At 35.7% G+C, this 22,246-nt stretch overlaps 1 protein-coding gene across 1 annotated transcript in view; it reads left to right on the top strand.

The window, feature by feature from the left end:
- Positions 1 to 22,246, top strand: part of HERC2 (E3 ubiquitin-protein ligase HERC2) — a 645,607-nt gene that overhangs the window by 428,882 nt on the left and 194,479 nt on the right. Inside the window, exons 56-57 of the mRNA XM_089238586.1 lie at positions 6,783 to 7,036; positions 17,436 to 17,580. Coding sequence (XP_089094712.1) covers positions 6,783 to 7,036; positions 17,436 to 17,580 — 399 coding nt within the window. The remainder of the gene's footprint in view (positions 1 to 6,782; positions 7,037 to 17,435; positions 17,581 to 22,246) is intronic.

The raw sequence follows: 22,246 nt of genomic DNA, 5'->3' as shown, positions 1-22,246 counted from the left end.
CGCGAAAAACGAGCAAAACTTTTCATTAGTTTGTGGGCACCTGAACTAACATTCTCCCTATTGAGTCCCCTACAGAGCCACTCTTCAAATACTTAGCGGATCCAAATGCTCTGGAGCTGTGCCGCGCGTCATATAAGTTATCCGTGATTATGCCACGATCTGTCGATCTGTAAATGTTTCACTTGGTTCATTGTTACAAAAATAGATTTAGGGACAGGCCACATCATAAACCAAGCCACGGCCACATTTGGTCCGCACAGGCCAAATGTTTACCGCAGGTCAAGGGTTACCAAGGGCTTAGAGGTAGGGTCTCAATGAATTTCTTGAGCAATTTTGGGTTCTTAGCTTTCAAATAGCATTGAAATTAACAAAAATTGATTATAATAACATATAAAGATATTTTGTTTCGTAATTGTAAAAAATATTTTTACAATTCTTTTAAAAAATATTTATTGGAGTAAAAAAATAAATTTTTGATCATCTGGGGGGAAGCCCCAAAACCCAGATTCAGATTCCACCAATAAGCGTTAGGAGGAAGGGGGCAGAGCGCTGACAGAGGGAGAGTGAGAGTTTTGCTGACTTTTTCTGACAAGAGGGGCGAGTCAAAAATTGCTGAAAATTTGCTGACGTAATACTTGAACAGCCCCTTATTTTAAAGCATACATGTGCTCAACACATGTCCTAAATGTGGCCTGCCTTAAGTGGCGCGGTACACTTACAGATGAATTAAGTGGCTCATGGCAAATTCTTACTTCAATTGAGCGGCCCGCAGCACATTCCCAGATTGTTTGAGTGAGTGATTTCCGAGGGGGGGGGGGCTTTCTTTCTTTCAAACCAAGCACAACTCGGGTCTATTACCATCTATGGGCAATTTACTATCCAGGGAGTTGTGCTGGAAGTGTGTGTGTGTGTGTGTGTGCCTAACAGTCCGAGTGTGTATGTAGTGTTTGATTTTTCAGTGCTGCCATCTATATTTCAGAAGTGAAGTTAGTGATGTGTTATGATTGAATTACATTTGTACTCCTTTGTAGGTCTCTTGCTCGCTATGGAGAGACTTTTTAAAGTGGAGATTGGCTCGCATTCGAGCCTTGAAGTTGGGAACCACAGAAAACCAGCTTCAGCCTTTTGTAATTTTAGCACTAAAAGTTTGCTATAAACCCATGTATCGGGTCCATTAAAAAAATCTGCATATTGACTTCCCGCTCCTTGGTTGGGGCTCTTGGATTTTAGTCATTGGTAAAATGAATATGAATTACAATTTTTTGTGGTACTCGTGGAGTGGGGACTCCAGGCTGGGGACCCTCATGAGGGAAGTTGACCCATTTTGGAAGGGTGCTTGATGAATTTCATTGGCTTTTTTGTTGCTTTAGGATTGTAAAGTTCCTCAGTAAGCTGGTGCTTTCAAATGCCACTTTTCATATCACTCTGATGAAGTGGGACAAAATAAACAAGATATGATGTGAAGAGAAAAAGGGTGTTGCAAGAGAGAAGGCTTTGCCCCTCTTCTCAGTATAGCTATGTTCATAAACTTTTCCCCAATATTTAATTTTTAATAAAAATTTTTTGACTCATTCACAAATGCAGATCATGTGAAGCTGTCATGACTTATAGAAGAAAAAACTGGATGAGTTTTCTTAAAGTTCCTTTTTGTGGCTTTTTTGGAAAAAAAAAACAATTTATAGAAAGGATTTGATTTTGTTATTTTATATCTTATGAGCATATTTTCATAAACAGTTTACAGTGATTTAACTCTTATTTGGTTAACATCTGCCCATTCTTTATGGCCATTGTATAATTTTTATCACGTGTATATATTGTTTATAATTTTTACTAATTGCATTTTTAATTGGGTTGTATTTTTGAAATATATGACATCCATATTTTTATGGTCATCTTTTTCTCAGCCACCTCGTTGGGCATTTTGCCTGTTGTGGCGTTGTATTTGTATCTCTCTCTGGCAGAAGTGGCCACAGCTGAAGCAAGATAAAAACAAAATTCATTGCAAACTCAGTACATCACTTCCGATTTCTTTAAATCATTTTAATACTATATACTACCGCAACTCTCTCTCTTCTTTCTTACTACATTTCTCAATACCTAATCTTGATCATCATGCTCTGTTACTGTTCGAATTTGTGTTCTCAAACAGTCGCTTGTTACTCGTGCATACACAGTCACTGCATATCTCTTCCTTTTCAGCAACTGAAATTCCTACCCATCATACCCTTTATTCTGAAAGTTGAAATCTTGGAAACATTGAAATAGAAATTAAAGAAAAAAGACATTTAAATGAAAATCAATTCACATGTGGGCTTCTTTAGTTTTTCTGTGGGCTTCTTTTATTGTCTAGTGGTGCAATTTTTTTTCGGAGGGGTCGTGGCCCCATGACTCCTTTGTTAAAAACTCCTTACTTTTCATTTTGAAAATTTTGTATGAACCCTGTTTATTTCTTTACCTCTCAATACAATAAGTGGTTCTCAAAGTGTGGGACACCCCAACCCAAGGCGTTAGTGAGATAGAAACATCTTGATAAGGATTTTAAGTTCACCTTTCGTGATGTAAATAAAAAGGCAGCGAATCCTCTTCTAACAGTCACCCCTCTTATACAGCCAAATAATTTTTGAATTTTACTTTAAGAGCTCAAATAAAAATTCTCCTCTTTTAAACAGGCACCCTCTATTACTGACAAAATTTTTTTCCCTCCGGTGACCTCAAAAGAGGAGTCATTTATCAGGAGTACAAAAGAGGAGTCTAGTATTAAACCAATTTAATGACTTAACTGAGCTTTTTTGACACACGTATCATATAATATATTAAAGTTCTATATCTATAGTAATTAATCTATATGTTGAAAAACTATTTGAAAGCAGATTGCAGTGCAGTCACTGTTTTATTTAGAATGAAGTTGATTATATCGCAAGGTGGAGGGTTCAATTTAATTCTTCTTGAAAAGTGGGAGGTACTGCTTCAGAAAGGTTTGGTAACCACTGCAATAAGTGATAAAATATTAAAATAAAGCAAATTTTAATAAACATACAATATTTATATTATATTCATTTCAGAACATTTTAAATCGTTCATCCTGAAACACACCAGGAATGTGCAAATAATAATACAAAAATAGAATAAAAGAAAGCAATCAACAGCAACAAAATGCAACTTTTTCTTTTGTAATACATATTAAAAAGAAAAAAAGGAGAGAGAGAGAGAGAGAGAGAGAAAAGGAATATAAACTGTGTATGATTTAAAAGATGTTCTCAAGGCAAAAGGCTGTCATCAGTATGGCAAAAGGCTGTCATCAGTATGATTTCATTTTCTCAATCCCTGTGGTTTTGTGGTTCACATCATAAGTAGGTGTCTAGTTGCATTACTAAGCAGAGGCGTAGTCAGAGAGGGGCAAAGGGAGCCAATGCCACCCCCCTCTCTAAAGTGATCAAAAGTTAAAAAAAAAGAAAAAAAAAATTTAAAGACTCAAAATATTGAGAGAAAACATCTTTACATGCAATCCAAATGAATTTCAATCAATTTAAAATGGATTTTGAATGGTAGTTATTCAAATATTTCTAGAAGAAATTCCTTGTGCCCTTTCCAAAGGTCAATTCTGCGTACTGAATTGGATAGCCCCGTCACTGGATGCTAAATTTGAAGATTTGTGTTTGTTCTAACCAAGAAGACAAACTTTTGAATAGCTGAACCCATTGCTGTGTTAAGAGCATCATGAGCCCCTGAGCCAAGTGATTTTTCTGAGGCCCTATCTGGCAAATTCTCGAAAAGTTCAACTACTTCTGATTTTCCTGAGGCTCCGGGTCATACCTAGGTAGGCCCATGTGTTGAGACAGCACTGGCTGAACCGAGAGTTTGTTATATTTAAAAACATCATGAAACTGTGCATTCTTGAAATAGACATCCACGTTAAACTCCACTCAGGCAGCTCAACTCACGTTTTGTCAGCAAAATATTATGATGTAATGATACTCTACTGATCAAGAAAAATACAGGGCTTCCATAATTAAAAGACCCTATTTTAAAGTAGCCTACAGGCTAAACCAGTCTTCAGAAAGTTGTGAAATTTTGTGGAGGACTTCATGAAGTAATGCAAATTTGTTTCAGGGGGAAAAAATTAGTTGGACATGTCGCCACCAGAGGGCGTTTATTAAGAAATGAGACATATTTAGGCAAGCGTTTACAATTTTCAAAATTGTTAAACACTTTTACAATTGTTACTGCAACAAAACATGTTTCACATGATGGCCATCATTTTCAGTTACCATGTGAAATCACAAGATGGCATGTTCCACAACTGACCAAAGTGTGTGCTGGAAATGTTCAGCATGTGGTGTGAAATGCTGCCTTTAAGGTCTGATAAAGTTCTTGGATTGTCACGACTTGATACGTTTCAAATGCCCCTAAAGCCAAAAATTACATGGAGTAAGGTCCGGGGATCTGGGAGGCCATAGATTAGGCAAATGCTGGCTGATTACACGTTTGTCTGTAAAATGTGTTTTAGGAACATTCTTGACACACACTGCAATGTGTGGAGGAGCTCCGTCTTGCATAAAATAAAGATTGTGTCTGCAAGGCAGTGACATGCTTGCAGAGTCGGAACAATTTCGTCTCATAACAGCAATGCATATCGTTTTCTAGTGATCGAACATGTCACTAAACCTGTAGAACGGAACTCCTTATAGAAGTAGGGACCGTGAATAAATGATGCAGTAAATGCACACCATACTGTCACTTCTGGTGGATGGAATGGAACCTCTAAGATAGCATGTAGATTTTCTGGTTCCCAAATTCGGTTGTTATGAGTTTTGACTGCACCATCCAAGAGAAAATGCGCTTCTTGGAATATGTCTTCCAAGACCATTCTGAATTGACCTCAACGCAAGCTAGAAACTGCAGTGAGCTCCGGAGTTAAGTGCCATAATCATGTGGAAGCAACCGCTCACAAGTGAAAGTTTGTACGGATAATATTGGACGATAGTCTTCATGATCTTATGGACAGTTGGACGTGGCCTATGCTACATGCCTAACACTAGTGCTACCACGAGAATTTGAAGCTTTGTCCAGTGCCGTATTTACGTTTTTGCTGCCTGTGGACTATACAAATTTTGCCCCCCCCCTCCCATTTCAGTCTAACTTCCCCCTCCTTCCACACCAGTACTAATAAATCATAAACAAACAAAAGACAAAAAGTGTTACTGCATATAGTTGCACCTAAATTTTACTTTTCTGTCCTGTATTCATATCCTATTCCGATCCATAATGATTGTCATATAAAAAGGGGGGGGGGGTGCTCTCAACCCCCAGCCCGCAAGCGTCTACACATAGATGAAAAAGTTAGTCTACACATTATTAAAAAGTTGGTGCCCTATCTCTTCTGATTTCAACGAAGATATTTCCACTTTTCTAATTCCAATATTCATAGATATATACAGTTTTTTGAATTCAAATATCTCAGTAAATACTGAGAAATAAGAAAATTCTTATTATTTAAACTGCTTTTGTTCCTTCCATTTTTGTTATTTTCCTTATGCTACTTTTATATTGAAAGCTACATAATAAAAAAATATAATAGTATAGATTATGTAAAAAAATTCTTTGAAAAGTTAATTTAGTACTTAAAAGGTTAGAATAACATATTTTATAGGTTTTCTCCTGTTATACCAAAATCAATTTTTGTGAAATTTTTGATATTCAAAAATGAGTCATGTTAAAAATCAGTGACTAAAAATGCACCACGAATCTTTATTGTTTCCAAAACTTGGCATGTTCATCAGTTTCCAGACAATTTTTCAAAATTTCAATTCTACAGGTCTGAATAATCAAATTTATTATATTAAATTGATTCTGAATATGAATTAATGTGGGATTTATTGAGTGGTAATTAATTTTTTAGTAATTAACAGACATAGGCACTTAAAGTTAAGGGCTGAGGCCATTCAGTCCATTTTTCTTTAGCCAATTCTCATGATAACTACTAGCTACCTCTATTAACGTTGGTTCAAAAATATATTTAAAATCATTGCCGTAACTAGGATTTTTGTGAGAGGAAGCAAGCATGATTTTGCTGCCCCCATTATTGGGAAAATTTGAGGATTTTACAACAGATTTTTTTGTTTTCTAAAATTTGCCACCTGGAGCAGTTGCCCTATTTGCCCCTTCTAGTTCCAACCCTTTTTAAGATGCAGTATCAATTTCTAATTTAACCGAGAATTTAGCAAAGAAGTGTGTAGACTATCATGAATAAGTCAGTTGACAAATCGCATGAAAATGTTTTTAAAAAAATTGGGGATTGGACTCAAAATTATGTGGAGAACTGGAAATAATAAGAAAAGGAAGTACATTGGCATGATTTTTCATGCACTGTGAAGACATAACAAACTGTATGGGACTTTCTTTGCTCTCTCCTCTGTTAATAATAATGATCTATTGAGCAGTGCCAATATTGTACCGCATGCTCAAGAATGCTTTCTTGCAGCCTTATTTGAGAATCGCTGTGTGTGTGTGTGTGTGCTCTTAATTTTAGGTCTCAGTTCCATCTGATTCTGCAATAACAGTGCATGAAATAACTGTTGTTACTTGATGAAATAAAATTATGACTCGACATGATCAAAGGAAATTAATTACCAGCATTTACTTTTTTCTAAAAATACACCTGAAATAGAGAATTTTTTGAACTTTCACTGATTGTTATTGTTTATTTCACTTCCAGTTTTTTCATTTATGATTTAAGTATATCGAATTACGCTTACTTTATATGTAAATATTTGCATTTATAGGTATCTTTTTTTCATGGAAAACATGTATTACAAGTTGCTTGTGGAAGCAGAGATGCTCAAACATTGGCACTTACAGAAGATGGAATGGTATATTCATGGGGAGATGGAGATTTTGGAAAGCTTGGAAGGGGAGGCAGTGAAGGATGCAATGCTCCTGTGAATGTGGATAGGCTCAATGGTCTAGGTGTCTTTCAAATTGAATGTGGAGCACAGTTCTCTCTTGCTCTCACAAAGTCTGGGCAAGTCTGGACATGGTGAGAAATAATTGTTTAAAAGCCTATATTAAAATTAAGAATTTGAGAATATTTAATTTAACAATATTCTTTCAAATATGTGTCATGTATACTTATCAAAAATATCTAACACTTTAATAACACATAATGTCTTGGACACTATTGCCAATGGAAATGGCAAATAAAAAGGTTTGTAAATTCCTTACGTATAATTCGACCTACAATGGGTGGTGTTTTTAGAAGAAAGAGATGGCTAGTATGACACATCTCTACAGGTTGCTTAGTGGACATAATAAAAACATTTCTGATCAATACGGACGCAGGTCTGCTTTTTTTACCCTCCCAGAAACTATAGTTTGCAGATCATATTGGGTTCCACTTACCCCAAATTTCTACTTACCAGGTATACCTTATTTGCGTGTCCGAAAAATTCACAGCCGGAAAATTCACGACCAACAATTCACCGCCAAGAAAATTCACCGACAACAGTTCGATGTGAGTCAGTTAGTGAGGGAGTGAGCGATTGAGTTACTGAGTCAGTGAGAGAGGAGTGAGTGAGTTACCGAGTGAGTATGTGAGTGAGTGAGTGAGTGAGTGATCTAGTGAGTGAGTGAGTGACCTAGTGAGTATTTGAGTGAATTACACTCATGTCCATAAATTGAGGATAATGCCAGCTCTAGCAAATAAAGGTTCAGAAACAAAACAACCGTTACTTATTCATAAAGCCCATTTATTAAACAAAAGATAAAGAACAAAAATGATGGTGTATGTATGATACCATTCATTTTTGCTCCCTGGAGCAATTGTAAAAAATATCTCCTTTACAAGAACTTACTGTTACATGGTTGGTATGATGGTTAATACATATTGCTGACGAGACAGGTCAGATGCTGTGCTCCGTCTGCTTCTTTTGGCAGTTACTGCCAAATACCGGTCTTCATTCGGCGTTGTAACTCGTGGGCGACCTGTACTGTAACGTCTACTGACATTTCCGTTATCTTGAAATCGTTGCCAAAGACTGGAGATGACACTTTGGGCAATTCCAAGATTTTCGGATACTTCCATCTGAGTACGCCCACATTCCAGGCGGCCGATAATTCTACCACGTAAAAAATCATCCACATATGTCCTCTGTGTCATAACTATTCGCTTACGGCACTGAGTGCCTTACAGAACTCTTGTGAACAATTTTACTTCTTTGCTACCATTCCTTATATACCCCCCCCCCCCCCTACACTCTCGTCATTGTGATGTACTACCGGCATCATCTGGTGGCTTCCTGAAATTTGCGTATCATTCTTGCAGATGTGTGTGATAATTCTACAGGTGAAATTTTAACTTTAGATTTCGATTTCCGTGTGATTCTGAATTATCCTTAATTTATGGCCATGAGTGTAGTTAGTTTTAACCTAGTAGTGTCAAAAATGATTAAAAAATCTGATTGTTCTATATTATATTGTCTATATTACAATATTGACCTAATGGCATATTTATAGCTTCAGCGGTTTCCACTCGGCGTGATTCCAACGTATGACCCCCTTCATTATTGAACCCCCCTTATGACCCCCGTAGGAGTCGAATATGGAAAACCTTTCTTAGTCAGTCTTCACGTCGTGAAACAAAACTATTTACAAAATTTGATATTTATAGCTTCAGTGGTTTTGGCTCGGTGATGACGAATCAGTCAGGACATGTTATTTTATATACAATATATAGATGTGTATACGCACTAAAACGGGATTTTCTGAAAGTTCATCACCCATGGGGATCATGAGGTGTTAAAGTGGTTTAGGGGGAATCATCGCTGAGTAAATCTGAGATTGCAGAATCCGCACCAGTGAAGTCGCTGGTAACAGCTAGTCAGTGCCGTCTTAAGGCATGGGCCCACCCGGGCACGGCCCGGGGGCCTCAAGCGAAAAGGGGCCTCACAAAAATGAGATCTAGTTGAAATTTTCGAGAATTTGTTTGCTAGGGCCTCTGAAAAATCAATTGGCCCGGGGGCCCATGATACTCTTAAGACGCCCCTGCAGCTAGTTCATCATAAAAAAATAATCCATTGCTTGCTGATGATCAACAATGTTTTTTATAATATCAAAGTGATAACAGGAGATAATTTTAAGCATTTTATGGAGTTAATTCATCGCGTATCCACTTACTTTATTATCTTTTAATTCTCTGCTATTATTCCTTTTAACGTTTCGTTAGAAGATTCTGAGTTAAATATAGAGTTAATGGAATTATTGAATATATTCTCTTGTGCAACAGCAATTTGTAATTTCTTCCGTATCATCTAAATTTCTTCTAATAAAGTCATTATTAAAACTTCCCGCCATATCATTTAGGATCACTCACTGGGTCACTCACTCACTTATTCACTTGGTCACTTACTCACTTATTCACTGGGTCACTCACTTACTCACTCACTAGATCATTCACTTACTCACTCACTAGATCATTCACTTACTCACTAGATCATTCACTTACTCACTAGATCACTCATCTACTCAGTAGCTCACTCACGGATTCAGTAGCTCGGTCATTCACTCAGTAGCTCACTCACTCCCTCACTCATTCACTCAGTAGCTCGCTCGCTCACTCACTCAATCACTCACTCGCTCAATACCTTGCTCATGGACTCAGTAGCTCAGTAACTCAATTGCTCACTCCCTCGCTTTCTGACCCGCATTGAACTGTTTTCTAGCTGTGAATTTTCTGGCTGTGAATTGCATGGCGGGAATTTTCCGGCAGTGAATTTTCTTAGCGGTGAATTACATGGCGGTGAATTTTTCTAGCGATGAATTGTTGTCGGTGAATTTTCCGTAAACCCCTTATTTTTGTAATTATTACATTATTACTTCATTTATTTCTAGATGAAAGTCAACCAGTTTAACTGAAACTTATTAATTTCATATTAATTATATTGTATTAATATTCAGGGCTGCAACAGGGTGCTTAGTCAGCCAGAGCAAGCATGCATTTTGGTGCCCCCTTGTAACGTGGAAGGAAAAGTTGAAGGGCGAAATTTGCACCTCCTCTGGTCTGGCTCCCAGGGCTCCACACCCACCAGCTACCCACTAGTACTGGTCCTACCCATATTCATATAATTATAATAAATCATTATTAAATAATTTATATCAATTATTTTTAGTATGTCATTACTCATTACTATAAATATTTTAGCTCAATTATAATATTATTCTTGTATCATTATTTCACAATTATTATGAACTACTATTATGATCATTATTATACTACTTGAAGCGTTTACACGAGATTGGGATAGGGGCAACTTGCTGAATTGAATAGAATCATGGTTAAGCGATAGGTTACGAGTTATGGTGAACAGGGTTTTCTCTGGTTGGACAGGTTCCTCAAGGAAGTGTCCTTGGCTCCATACTTTTTCACTTTTTATCGATACACTCAATCAGGATAGCTATGGAATTGCTAGCAAATTCGCAGATGACGTGAAGCTAATGGGAGTAATCTGGAATCAAAGTAGAGGTAAAAAAGTGAATAGAATGCTTGGTTTTATTTTCAAAAAGGTCTCTCCGTGTTCTCCTAAAGTCATTCTTCTGCTTTTCCGAGCCTTACTTTGTCCTGGACTGGAGTATGCTTTGAGGTTTCGGAGACCATATCTACAGAGGGACATAGACAAGTTTGAAGGGGTGCAGAGAAGAGTTACGCATGTCTTTATTGGCACATAGGGCTTGAGTTATGAAGAGAGACTTCATTTTTTGAATATGTTTACGTTGGATGAACGCAGGTGTCGGGGAGATATGATCGAAGTGTTAAAAATTTTCAATGGGATGGATAGGATGGACCATGAATTATTAGTACTCCGTCAATCGACTGCTTTTACAAGAGGACACTAGTACCAATTGGTAAGGGACAATGCAAGGTTATGGTGTCACAGGGGGAATCTTTCTCTAATAGGGTTGTTAATAAATTGGAATCGTTTATCCCCGAAAGTAGTAAATTCTAACACAATTGACACGTTTAAAAAGAAATACAATGAACATGTTGGGGTAAATCGAGAAGCTGTCCATACTTAGAATTAGACAACCATAAGTATATTCTGTAAGTGCATTGTATAATATTTCATCATGTATATATATATTGTTTGTAATTGCATTTTTAATTCGGTTGCTGTATTTTTTAAATACATGACATCCATATTTGTTATGGGTATCTTTTTCTCAGCCACCTCATTGGGCATTTTTCCTGTTGTGGTGGTGTATTTGTATTATAACTATTTATATTACATCATTTCATTTTGTCGAAAACACTAGTCAATTTAATGATTACCTAGGTACTGTGTATACACAGTGCCCCCACGCTTTAAACTCTCTTTTGTCCTAATGATTTTCTATTTTATTAAGTGGTTGATTTTTATAACCTGCGAAGAATCAAAGGCTAAAATTTTCAAAATATATGTATATGTAGTTCCAAAGAAAAATTCAATCAAGTAAAAATTCAATATACCCTACACCAGTGGTTCTCAACCTTTTTAATATCGCGACACCCGGCAAATTATTTTTTCAGGACTGGAGGGCCCGGTCTTGAGTATAGTCATACAAAATTTAAAATATTTCAGAAACAATAAATATGTAATTATACAAACTTTTACTATAGTAATAACTATTAATAAGTAATTCTGCATTATTTATATGATTAACTCAAATAATTAATGAAAAAATCAAGTTTCTAATTACACATAAATCGATTAATAGGTGTCGATTTATTTACGTGTTTAGTGAGGGATGTTAACGAGCTCGAAGTTTTTATGGAGTAAGAAAGATGAAATAATTGCGTTAAACATATTATTCCATAGCTTAAAAAAATACATACATTCTCTTTCTCTCTCTCTAATCATCGAAAATTTATATTATATAATGTGAAATTCTGGTCACTGTACCATAATTAAATTGAGCATTTGTTCTTAGTTACAACATAAAATCAATGAGAAAAATCTGTGTACATAGTAACTCCTCCAAAAAAGTGAGCCATAGCAGAAAGATGTCAGAATAAACACTAGCTACCCACCTTAGATATTTCAGAAACAGGAAAATTAATATTTTAATTGAAATATCGAAATGAAGTTTCACGAATCTCTGAATTTAACGTTATACTACCAGCACAAATCAATATTTCAATTTTAAAACTAAATACTTCAGTTTAACAAAAATTAGAACTTCAAAAACAGTGACTTACCATGAATTATGACACTAATGAGACTTTTGTTGTTGTTTTCTGTCCGTTATCTCGTTAATCCTGGGCTGAATCGAAGTAACAGCCAAACGGAGACAGTTAAAAAGTTGTAAACGGTTTCTCTGTTTTGTTTTGAGCACAGTCATAGTAGAAAAAGCTATTTCACAAAGATATGTGGTAGAAAAACAAAGAATAAGTCTCTTCGCCATCTCATGCAAATTTGGAAATTCGTTTTTTACTTTTATCCAGAATTTTGCAGGGCTAGTAAAATTATAAGTACTTTCTAATTCTTTGTCGGATGACAACTCAATTAGTTCAGGGGTTTCTTGATAAGAAAGGGCTGCTGTTTTGTGTTCAAGAAAAGGATTCACGATCCACATGTATTTTTCCCTTGTTTCCTCGTGTTCCGGATAATATTTTTCAAACGACAGTAGCAACATCTTTAAATGTGATTCAATAACATCTGAAATAAGGGTACTTGAATGCAAGCCATCTTCTTCCATAACATAATCTGAGTATGACTGAAACATTTCGTAATTGTCTTCACCAATCATTTTCAGCCAGAGTTTGAATTTATTTTTAAATGATTCAACCTTATTCCAAGAATGAAACATCGTTGTTTCTGATCCTTGAAGTTTTGAATTCAACTCATTTATGGAAGAAAATATGTCGCTGAGATATGCCAACCTGGCGACCCACTTCTTATCTTGAAAGAAGTGATACATATCACTTTTTTTACCAATAAGGAACAATTCAACTTCCTTTCGAAGTTCATATATCCTCTTCAGAACTTTACCTCGGGACAGCCAATGAACTTCTGAATGAAAAAGTAGATTTTTGTGATCGGTGCCCATCTCATCACACAATACTCTCAACAATCTAGTATTCAAAGCACTGTTTTTTATGAAATTGACTATTTTAATAGATTGCAACAGGACTTCGTTAAGTTCAGGAATCATTTTTTTAGAAGCCAGGTTTTGCCTGGGAATGAGACAATGCGTTGATATTAAGTTATTTTCACTCACCATATCCTTGATTCTAGCGACTAAACCCGAATATCTGCCTGTTAGATTCGCAGCACCGTCAGCACAAACTCCAACGCAATTTTACCAATCCAGTCTTTTATCTTTCATAAAATTATCCAAAACTTTGAAAATTTCATTGCCGGTTGTGTTTGCAGCTAATTCCAAAACACTCAAAATGGCTTCCATCACGTCATTATCAACGTGATCAATAAACCGAACGTATGTGAGCAAAATGCTGTGGTTTTGCACATCAGTGGATTCATCCAGCTGTATTGCACACAATTTTGACATCTTAATTTTTTCTACGAGTTGCATTTCGGTGTCTAGTGCCATGTCGGATATGCGCCTTTCTATGGTATCATTTGACAATGGAATGTCTTTCATTCTATTTGCTATAGACTGGCCTAACACTTCTCGGCAAGCAGTAATTAAAGAAGGCTTGATGAGTTCTTCGCCAATAGTATACGGTTTTTTGCATTTGGCTATTTGTAACAATATCAAATGTGATGTCGTTAGTAGTGAATCGTCAGTCGTTGAAGTTCGAGAAATAATTTTCTTTTCTGCTCATGAAGAAGTCAATAGGTTTGTTCACAAAATCAGGATGTTTTGTGCTGAGATGTCGGATGAGGCGCGATGGTTTCATGGCTTCGTTTGCCAAAACAGTAGCACAAATAACAAATTGAGGTCTTGGCAATTGGTCGGTGGCAGGGCAAAGAATGAAACCAAATTTCAAATAATCGTCACTGCATTTACGGATGAACGCTGAGTTTTTTTTCTGAGTGACACTAGCTATTTTTTCCTCGTTATGCACGTTCCTATGGTCATCCTGCTGACAGACCAGACATGACCCAGGCTCTGTCCCTTCCAGGAAATAAGCCTTTTACCCGTGTGGGTTGAAAAAGCAAAATTTACGCTAATGGTTGTCTTGCTGGCTTGACCCGGGAAAATCAGGTTTTATTTTCAGTTTCACTTTCGATACGGGATTTTTTAACTCCAAAACTGAACAAAGTCCCTTGTCTTTTACTCATGATGAAGTTAAAATTTGCACACTTTTTCACAAACCAAATGAATACTTCAGAAAAAAATTATAAAATAAAAAATCAAAATATAACAGCTTGCACGTAACACCAATTTTTTTTTCCCCAAAGAAAACAGTACCACACAATTCTGAGAACCAGACACAGACTGCTTCGATGTCTGATTAAGCTTTATACCCGGAATACAGTATTTTCTCTGTACCTCGCTGATTAGTTGCTGACATTTGGCATACAGATGACAGAGGGGAAGATTTCCCCATTAAAAATTGTAATTAGATTTGTAAGGGCATTTTTCACGAATGGTCAACAACAGCGGCATCTTTATAGGCCTTATCTAATGGGTTAAGAATGTGTTGATTGTCCAAAAGTTTCTCATCATTCTTCAACACCTCCACATTGATAAGCATGCCGCTTGGACACTGACGAGCATATAGTGACTAGCACATGCATTTTCAGTCTCCGGGGCATAGGTGTTTATCGGTGTTTAGAAACGTAAAGTAGTATTTTACTCCCCCCCTCATGTCTATTCCTGCTTGTCGTAGTGGAAATCATTCACTTTTGTGGACAGAGATTTGAATTATGTATTGCTTATGAAAAATAAAAGTTTCTGAAGTAATTCCGTTATTGTGTTCAGGAAAACTATATAGCAAATAAACAATTAAAATGATCCAAAGGTGAATCTCTCTCACCCCAGCGGTTGAGAAGCATTACCCTACACCATAGTTTCCCTTAACTTTTTGATTCATCTCCCTTCTTCAGGTATTTTTTCCTCTCATCACCCCTCAACTCAAGCAAACTCATATGATCTTATGTTATATCTGAATGAATGAACACCAGAACTTTGCCACTGAACTTATCCCATTGCCGATATCTCTTCAGGCCCAGTTTTGTGGCAGAGTCTGGAACACTTAATTTTAAGTAAAAAAAAAAATCCTATGTTTTACCTGTAGCTTCTATCGCTCCCTTGGACAATTTCATTGCCCACTTTGGGAAACACTGCCCTATACTGATGAATTCATACTTGTGTTAGTAAGTAATTTATTGAACTTTTTGTGAATCCGATCCTTCTACTGATGTTTCCAGTTCCGTTTATGGTAGTAAATTGCCCATAAAGGCAATAGACCAGAATTGTTCTCGGTTTAAAAGTAGAATCCTTTCCCGAGTTAAAAATGTTTCTTTTATCCCTTTTCCCATTTATTGTGCACTCATGGTGAGTTTCTTAGAAATTCTATTTTCAAAAAAAAAAATTGACATGAGTGCTGCATCTCTATAAGCATCACAAGCCTTCAAAAGTATGTACGCCTATAAAATTGTGAAAGTTGCAGTGGATTGTATACTGTAAATAAACTACAAAATTTGTAATTTTCAAGTAAATTTTCATTGATATAAATTTTTTTCTAATTTCAGTTTTAAAAAAATTCAAAAATTATGTTCAGATTCCAAAAATAAGATCAAAGTTAAATTTCCTTTGAGTTTAATACAATTTCTTTGTGTATAAAATTCATTTTAAAAAATATCTTTGATTTTTAACAGAAGCAGTGTTGATTTTTGTAAAACAGAAATTTTATCATGTGATTAGCACTGATTTGTTTTGGTTTTTGAATTTCATTTTATAAAGCAACTGATTTTATTAATGGCAGGTACTGTATCACACATGACATTCTCACATACCAGCTAGCAAAAAGTCCAGCCTGCAGTGAGTAAAGTAGCCCATCCTTCAACTTCACTCACACTAGCAGAACAAGTTGCAAATTTACTAGGCAATGATATTACACAGTGACTTTAGTAGCATTGAGTAACTAGTAAACTCGCCTGTGTAATTGAGTCTCAAAAGTAACAGACATTGAATTCTATGAAGCATTTTTTTTTTCAAACATAGGTACCACAACATGTTTTCTCTTTGTGACACTTGCCATTTTACATGTTAATTATTGCAACAAGCAGGGCCACAACTAAGGGGGAGCAGGCGGGTGTTGTGCCCCGGGCGCTGGACCCAAGGGGGCGCAAATTTCATTCTGAAACTTCTCCATCAATGTTACAAGGGGGGAATCAAAATGCATGCTTGTCCTGGGTGACCAAGCATCTAGTTGCTGCCCTGGCAACAAGTAAACTATGAAATGGATGACTAAACCAGTAAATTTTCAATTATGTATTTATCAAATTATTTCAACCAATGGGGCTGATTTAGGTCATGTTTTGTCACCATAAGGATAGAATAAGCAATTATAAAAAACAGGACAACTCCTCCTTCTTCTCCCCAACACTGATTCACTGTCTTATGTCTTAACACTCAGACAAGGGGAATTTTTTAAATGAATTCTAATAATAGCATCATAAAATTTTTCTTAGACAACCTAACAAAATGTTGCAAGTCATAATAAAATTGAATCGTGACAGAATTTTAAGGCAAGGTTAGTTAATAATAGTAAGAAGTAGTTATAATAATTTCAAAATTAAGAAAAAAACAGCTGAAATGTAACTTGCAATAATTATTGGAGGTTAAATTTCCACTGTTGTTAAACAGAAATGTTTAACTACTTACCTCTTTACGATCACGGGCGTAATATTACATCCAAACCCGAGTGGAATAAATTCAAACAAGTTCTCTGTGCTTTCTTTCCTCTCTCCACCATCCCAAAGCTTTATAGCAACCCTATTATTTACGTTACATTATATGTGTGGGGAAAAAATCTATCTTTTTACTATATATATATGTAAGAGTAAAAAAAGAACACATAGGGTGAAAAGAGGACTCTGGAAAAAAACACTCTATAATCTATTATACTTTTTCCTTTTATGTTTTTTCTTTTCCCTTCTTCATTTTTCTAACATGCGGTTAGGTTTTGGACAAGATTACCATATTTATCGCCAATTCGTTAAATAGAAATAATCCAAATTTCTCACCAAATGCTTTTATGTGAAGTGGTTAAAAAAACCAGTTATATATATATAGTATTTTTCTCCTATACATACATGGTTATTCAATAGAATTACATGTCTTCTCAAGAGCCAATAGACCATGCATTGATGTTGTAATAGTAGATTTATGCAGCTATTATATACTTTGAATGTTGATATGCTTTTTAATTTAGGTCTTCATGAACTTTTGATTCCATATTAGTAATTATGATTTTATATTTTTATAAATAGGGGTAAAGGTGATTATTTTCGTCTTGGGCACGGAGTCGATAGCCATGTTAGATGGCCACAACTTGTAGAATTTCCTAGCTGTTCAAAGATTATTAGTGTTGCAGTAGGAGCACTACATTGTTTGGCTGTATCTGATAGTGGACTCGTGAGTGAATTTTTAACAAAAAATTAGTTTGATGTTTTTTGTTCAAAAGTTTTATGTAATAATTATGGTTCTTATCATCAGCATATGATAAGTCAATAAATCATCAGCTTTGCCACAGAAATTTTTTTTTTTTTTAAATAAATATTTTATTTCTTTATATATTTTATATTTTAGTTGTTAAGTTAAATAATACATGAAACAGTGAAATCTCAATATTTGTTGTCAAGAGGCCTGAGGCTGTACAGAGCAACTGATTAAAGATAAAAATATTAAAAAATAACACAAAACTTATAATAAAAAAAAAATAGTTAAATAATGAAATGAATTGATCAAGTTAAATGATCAACATCTAAAGGTGAATAGCATAGTGTTTCTCATTCCTTTTTAGACCATAGTCTTCTTTCAACCTTGTTTTCTTTTTATAGTCTTCCAATCTTGTTGGTAGAAAAAAAAAATGAAATGCTTAGTTTGTTAATAGAGCCTGTTTTAATCTTTTGCTGTATAAGGGCAAGATATCTTGGTCTTGGCCTAGAGTAGATAGAGCAGGGCTGCAACTAGGGGGGGGGAGCAGGCGGGTCTGGTGCCCGGGCAACTGAACGAAAAGGGGGAGCCAAATTCACCCTTTAAGTGCTTCTTCTACATTACAAGGGGTGCCAAAATATCTAGTTACGGCCCTGAGATGGAGAAATACATTCATGCTCTCTCTTCTCTGCCTTTTGTTTCCACATCAAGACGCTTTATTGGTAACCCTGTAAATGGGAATTGATATTGTATACATATGCATATTAATGAAAACATTTGATAAAGTAGCGCCCTTGTTTGACTTCCTGGACCACTGGTTCTTTCTGGGACCCAGGGCCGGACTTACGGGGGTGCAAAAGGTGCGGTCGCACCGGGCCGCAATTCTTCCTGAAGAAACCCTTCTTTCTCAGCAGATGTTTTGGAAATTTTTGATTTAAAATTTAATTTTCCCCCTATCAAACTATTATTGATTGTGAAAGGAGGCTTTCAGTTAGAAGCCCTATAATATCATTTTTAGTGTTATTAGGTATGGCATTAGGTTATTTCAAACAGGAAAAGAGTGTATGCAAGTGGTCACATTCTTTACCCCTGAAAAAAGTCTGGCCTTTATTTTTTCTGCTATTAAAGATATAACAGGGCTGCATCAACCAAGGAAAAAAACATGCTTAGGACATCAAACGAAAGGGACACCACAAAAGAAATCTAGTAATTTTTTCCCAATGACAACCTCCCCTCTCATTGGAGTTACCATCTGGTCTGAAGGTACTAATAGTGCTCACAATGCGTAGTTTCATCCGGTGGTGCTTCCATTAGCTATAGTAGCCCGTGACATGGATATCTCTAGATGACGACTGCCTCAGAATGAGGCAACTTCGACTGTCCTTCGGAGTGTTAATTGCATACCTTCCTAGGAACTGTCATGATGTTTTCCTAGGGAACAAGGCCATAGTGTGCCTTTCCGGGGCAGACTTTTCTTTGGAGCCCTTCTTGAAAAGCTTCTATTAATCAAAATAAATGTAAATTTTTTGGAGTCCCCCATTTGGCTCGGGGCCCCTGGGGCAGTGCCCCGGTTGCCCCAGCCTAGTTACTGCTCTGCTTGGGAGGCTTGAAAGCTACTTCGAAATTTCCTAATGCCACCATCTGAGAATAATTCTCTCATATATCCCGGAAGACGGATCACAATGTACGAATTCTAAATTGTGACAATTTTTAGAACTGAGCTTTCGAAAAAAAAAAGGTAAAACGTCTCTTCCTCCTTTTTTTTTTCCTCAATCTAATAACTCATTTAGTACAGTACCGACATTAGAGATATTTTGTTTCATGAACAGGGAGTCCATGCATAAAACATTTAAGAGCACAAAGGTCTAAAAATTTAGGATGTAGGCGACGTTGCTTGCAGCCCAATAGTTCATTCTCTGATAAGAAAATGTGTTTGCTAACTATTAAATAAATTATATCTGAGGTTTAAACTGATTGCAGTAGCGTTGCTAATATTCGACAACTTATACGAGGGCATCTTTTTGAATTTCAAGTTTGAATATTCAAATATTGAGATTACAATCTTGGATATTATTTGTGGAAAAAAACTCTTGGTTTTAAACAAGTAATAACATCGGAGTGCTCATATATAATTAATCCCACTTAAAGCGTTCTTCAACTCGTCTTAAAAAAACGTTGTAGGTCGGAAAGCGGGAAACTTTAAACAGGAAATTTCAAGTGTTAGTAAAAGTTAGAATTACGAAAATAAGTCGTACGCAGCGAGAACTTTCCAAGTGGGAACGTTAAACGGAATAAACTTTATTTTTGTGAATCCCAGTACTCGATTCCTGTACTATTATTTACATTAGTTGCGCAAAAACAAAAAAGATTCGAAAAATGACCAAAGTTATCGCATTGTAACATATCTTTGATAAAGATGATGAGACACTTTAAAAATATGTCAGAAATGCATGTCTGTTCAATATGATTCCAGCCACGATGAAGTGTAAGCAGGTGGACCACGCTAATTATTATAAGTCATTTATAAATTCTGTCAAATTAATTAAAACGCTATTTCCTCTCAATATACAATGTTTGATTATGATCTCAACTATCAACGCGTTCCTGAAATAGTGTAAAAATAAGCGTAATAAAATGAGTTCTTCCTGAACAATTTTTTTCCCCTTCAAGATTTAAAAGGGGAAATTTTATTTTCGGAAGTCTAGAAAATTACAAGTTGGGGAGCGACTGCATAAATGTTTTTGGAGGGGCCGCAAAATTTTTTTGCACCAGGCCGCGAAATTCCTAAGCCCGGCCCTGCTGGGACCCCTGGTTCCATTTTTTAAGATACCGCTGACACTATGGGAATGGAAATCTTAGCTTAAGCCTGTGAATGACTTTCTGCCCCTCTTGCATGTTAATGCATGCTGGAATTTCAAAGTGAAGCCTCTGCTTTTTTGTATCATTCTCAAAATACTTGAACTTTCAATATGAAGTAAGTAAAAACATGATAATGAATCAACGGCACTTTATTTTTGATAAGAGTTGTGGCTGGCATGAGGGAGATGGTTGCGAATCATTTGAGTTTCTATTATTTCTTATGGGAAAGCACGTTCACTGAATGAATTATATTCGTAAACCAAATTTCTATTATTCCTTGCTTAAAAAAATCCCTTTTAGTATACAAATGAAATAAAACCATGAACCACACATTCTATATTAAAATAATATTTATTTATACTAGAGCAGCGGTTCTCAACCTTTTTTGACTCACAGAGCATTTTCTGGTATATAATTTATATGGTGGAGTCCCGTAGGTCCATTTTTTATTTATTCATCGAAGTTACTGATTTATTTTAACTATTTAAAAATATTCATAATTATTTTTTTCAAATTTCCTTTCTTTTAAATATTTCCATCGAGCGGCCGTGGAGCCCCTGTTGAGAACCACTGTACTAGAGAATCAAACAAGCAAAGTGAAACCAAGTGTCCGAGATGTTATATCTGGGCTATATGAAATAGGAATCTTTTTTGAATGAAAGCACTATCTTTTGAATGAAATTAAAAGATAGTGCTGTTGATGATTGGTGCTTTAATGTACACCTTTATAAAATGCAAACCTGTCTAAAACAGGATATTATTTTGGTCTCTTTATGTTCTGTTTCATACAGGTTCCACTGTAGTTTAAAATATTGTTGGGATATTATGAACTTCTTTTCAAAAGAGGAATCTCTTGAATAAAGAAAAAAGAATTATTCATTATGAGCTATGAAAAAATCCTTTGTGCTTCATTTAAAAGGCATGGAGGTGAAAAATTATAGTTACAAGAATTATGCTAGATTTTATTCTCATTAATTCTCTTGAACAGAAAAATTTTGCCTCATAGCAGTGGCGTAGCCTGAGGGGTGCTCCCCTGCTCAAAATTTTGCCTACTTTAGTGCCTCTTTTTCTAAATGACTTTTGATCTTTAAAAAAACTTGATTAAAAAAAATTGAATTTTTCATTTTCTACCTACATTGGCTAAAATGATGAGTGAGAAAAATAAGAAAAAAATCTTAGTTTATATATGCAAATACAGCGCTACAACAGGCAAAATGCCCAACGAGGTCGCTGAGAAAAAGATGTCCATAACAAATATGGATGTCATATAATTCAAAAATACAGCAACCCAGTTAAAAACACAATCACAAAAATTATAAACAATATATACACATGATACAATGTCCATAAAGAATATTATGGTTGTCTTATTCTAAGTATGGATAGCTTCTTGATTTACCCCAACATGTTTATCGTAACAAGTATGCGCCTCTTGCAGTTTCACAGTGATTGGGTTTGTACTAGTCCTTTAAGAGAAGAAGAAACAAAAGAAAGTAGAGGTTTTTTTTCGTTATACAATTTTTGAAAATTGTTCTCTAGCTCTTCATCCAGAAGCATATTCAGATCAGCTTCGGTTCCCATCTTTATGAAAGGACAGAATCTAGCCTGCCTCTTGCTGTAACTTTTCCCCCCTATTATTCGTTCTTGGTAGAGCTCCTAGAAATATCTTTCATCATAGGTGCCTTAGTTCTGAGGATATGCTGTTCACAAAATGCTCATTCTGTTCTGAAGGGCCACTAAGAGCTTTGATTAAGGCACTTTCGGAAGAAATTAGGCACGGGGAACC

This window comes from Pholcus phalangioides, unplaced genomic scaffold, assembly GCF_987345545.1.
Source record: "Pholcus phalangioides strain wild (caught in Gottingen) unplaced genomic scaffold, Ppha-v1.0 ptg000011l_1, whole genome shotgun sequence".
Classification (NCBI taxonomy): domain Eukaryota; kingdom Metazoa; phylum Arthropoda; class Arachnida; order Araneae; family Pholcidae; genus Pholcus; species Pholcus phalangioides.
The sequence above is the reverse complement of the archived record's forward strand: the minus strand, read 5'-3'. Positions and strand labels throughout refer to the sequence as shown.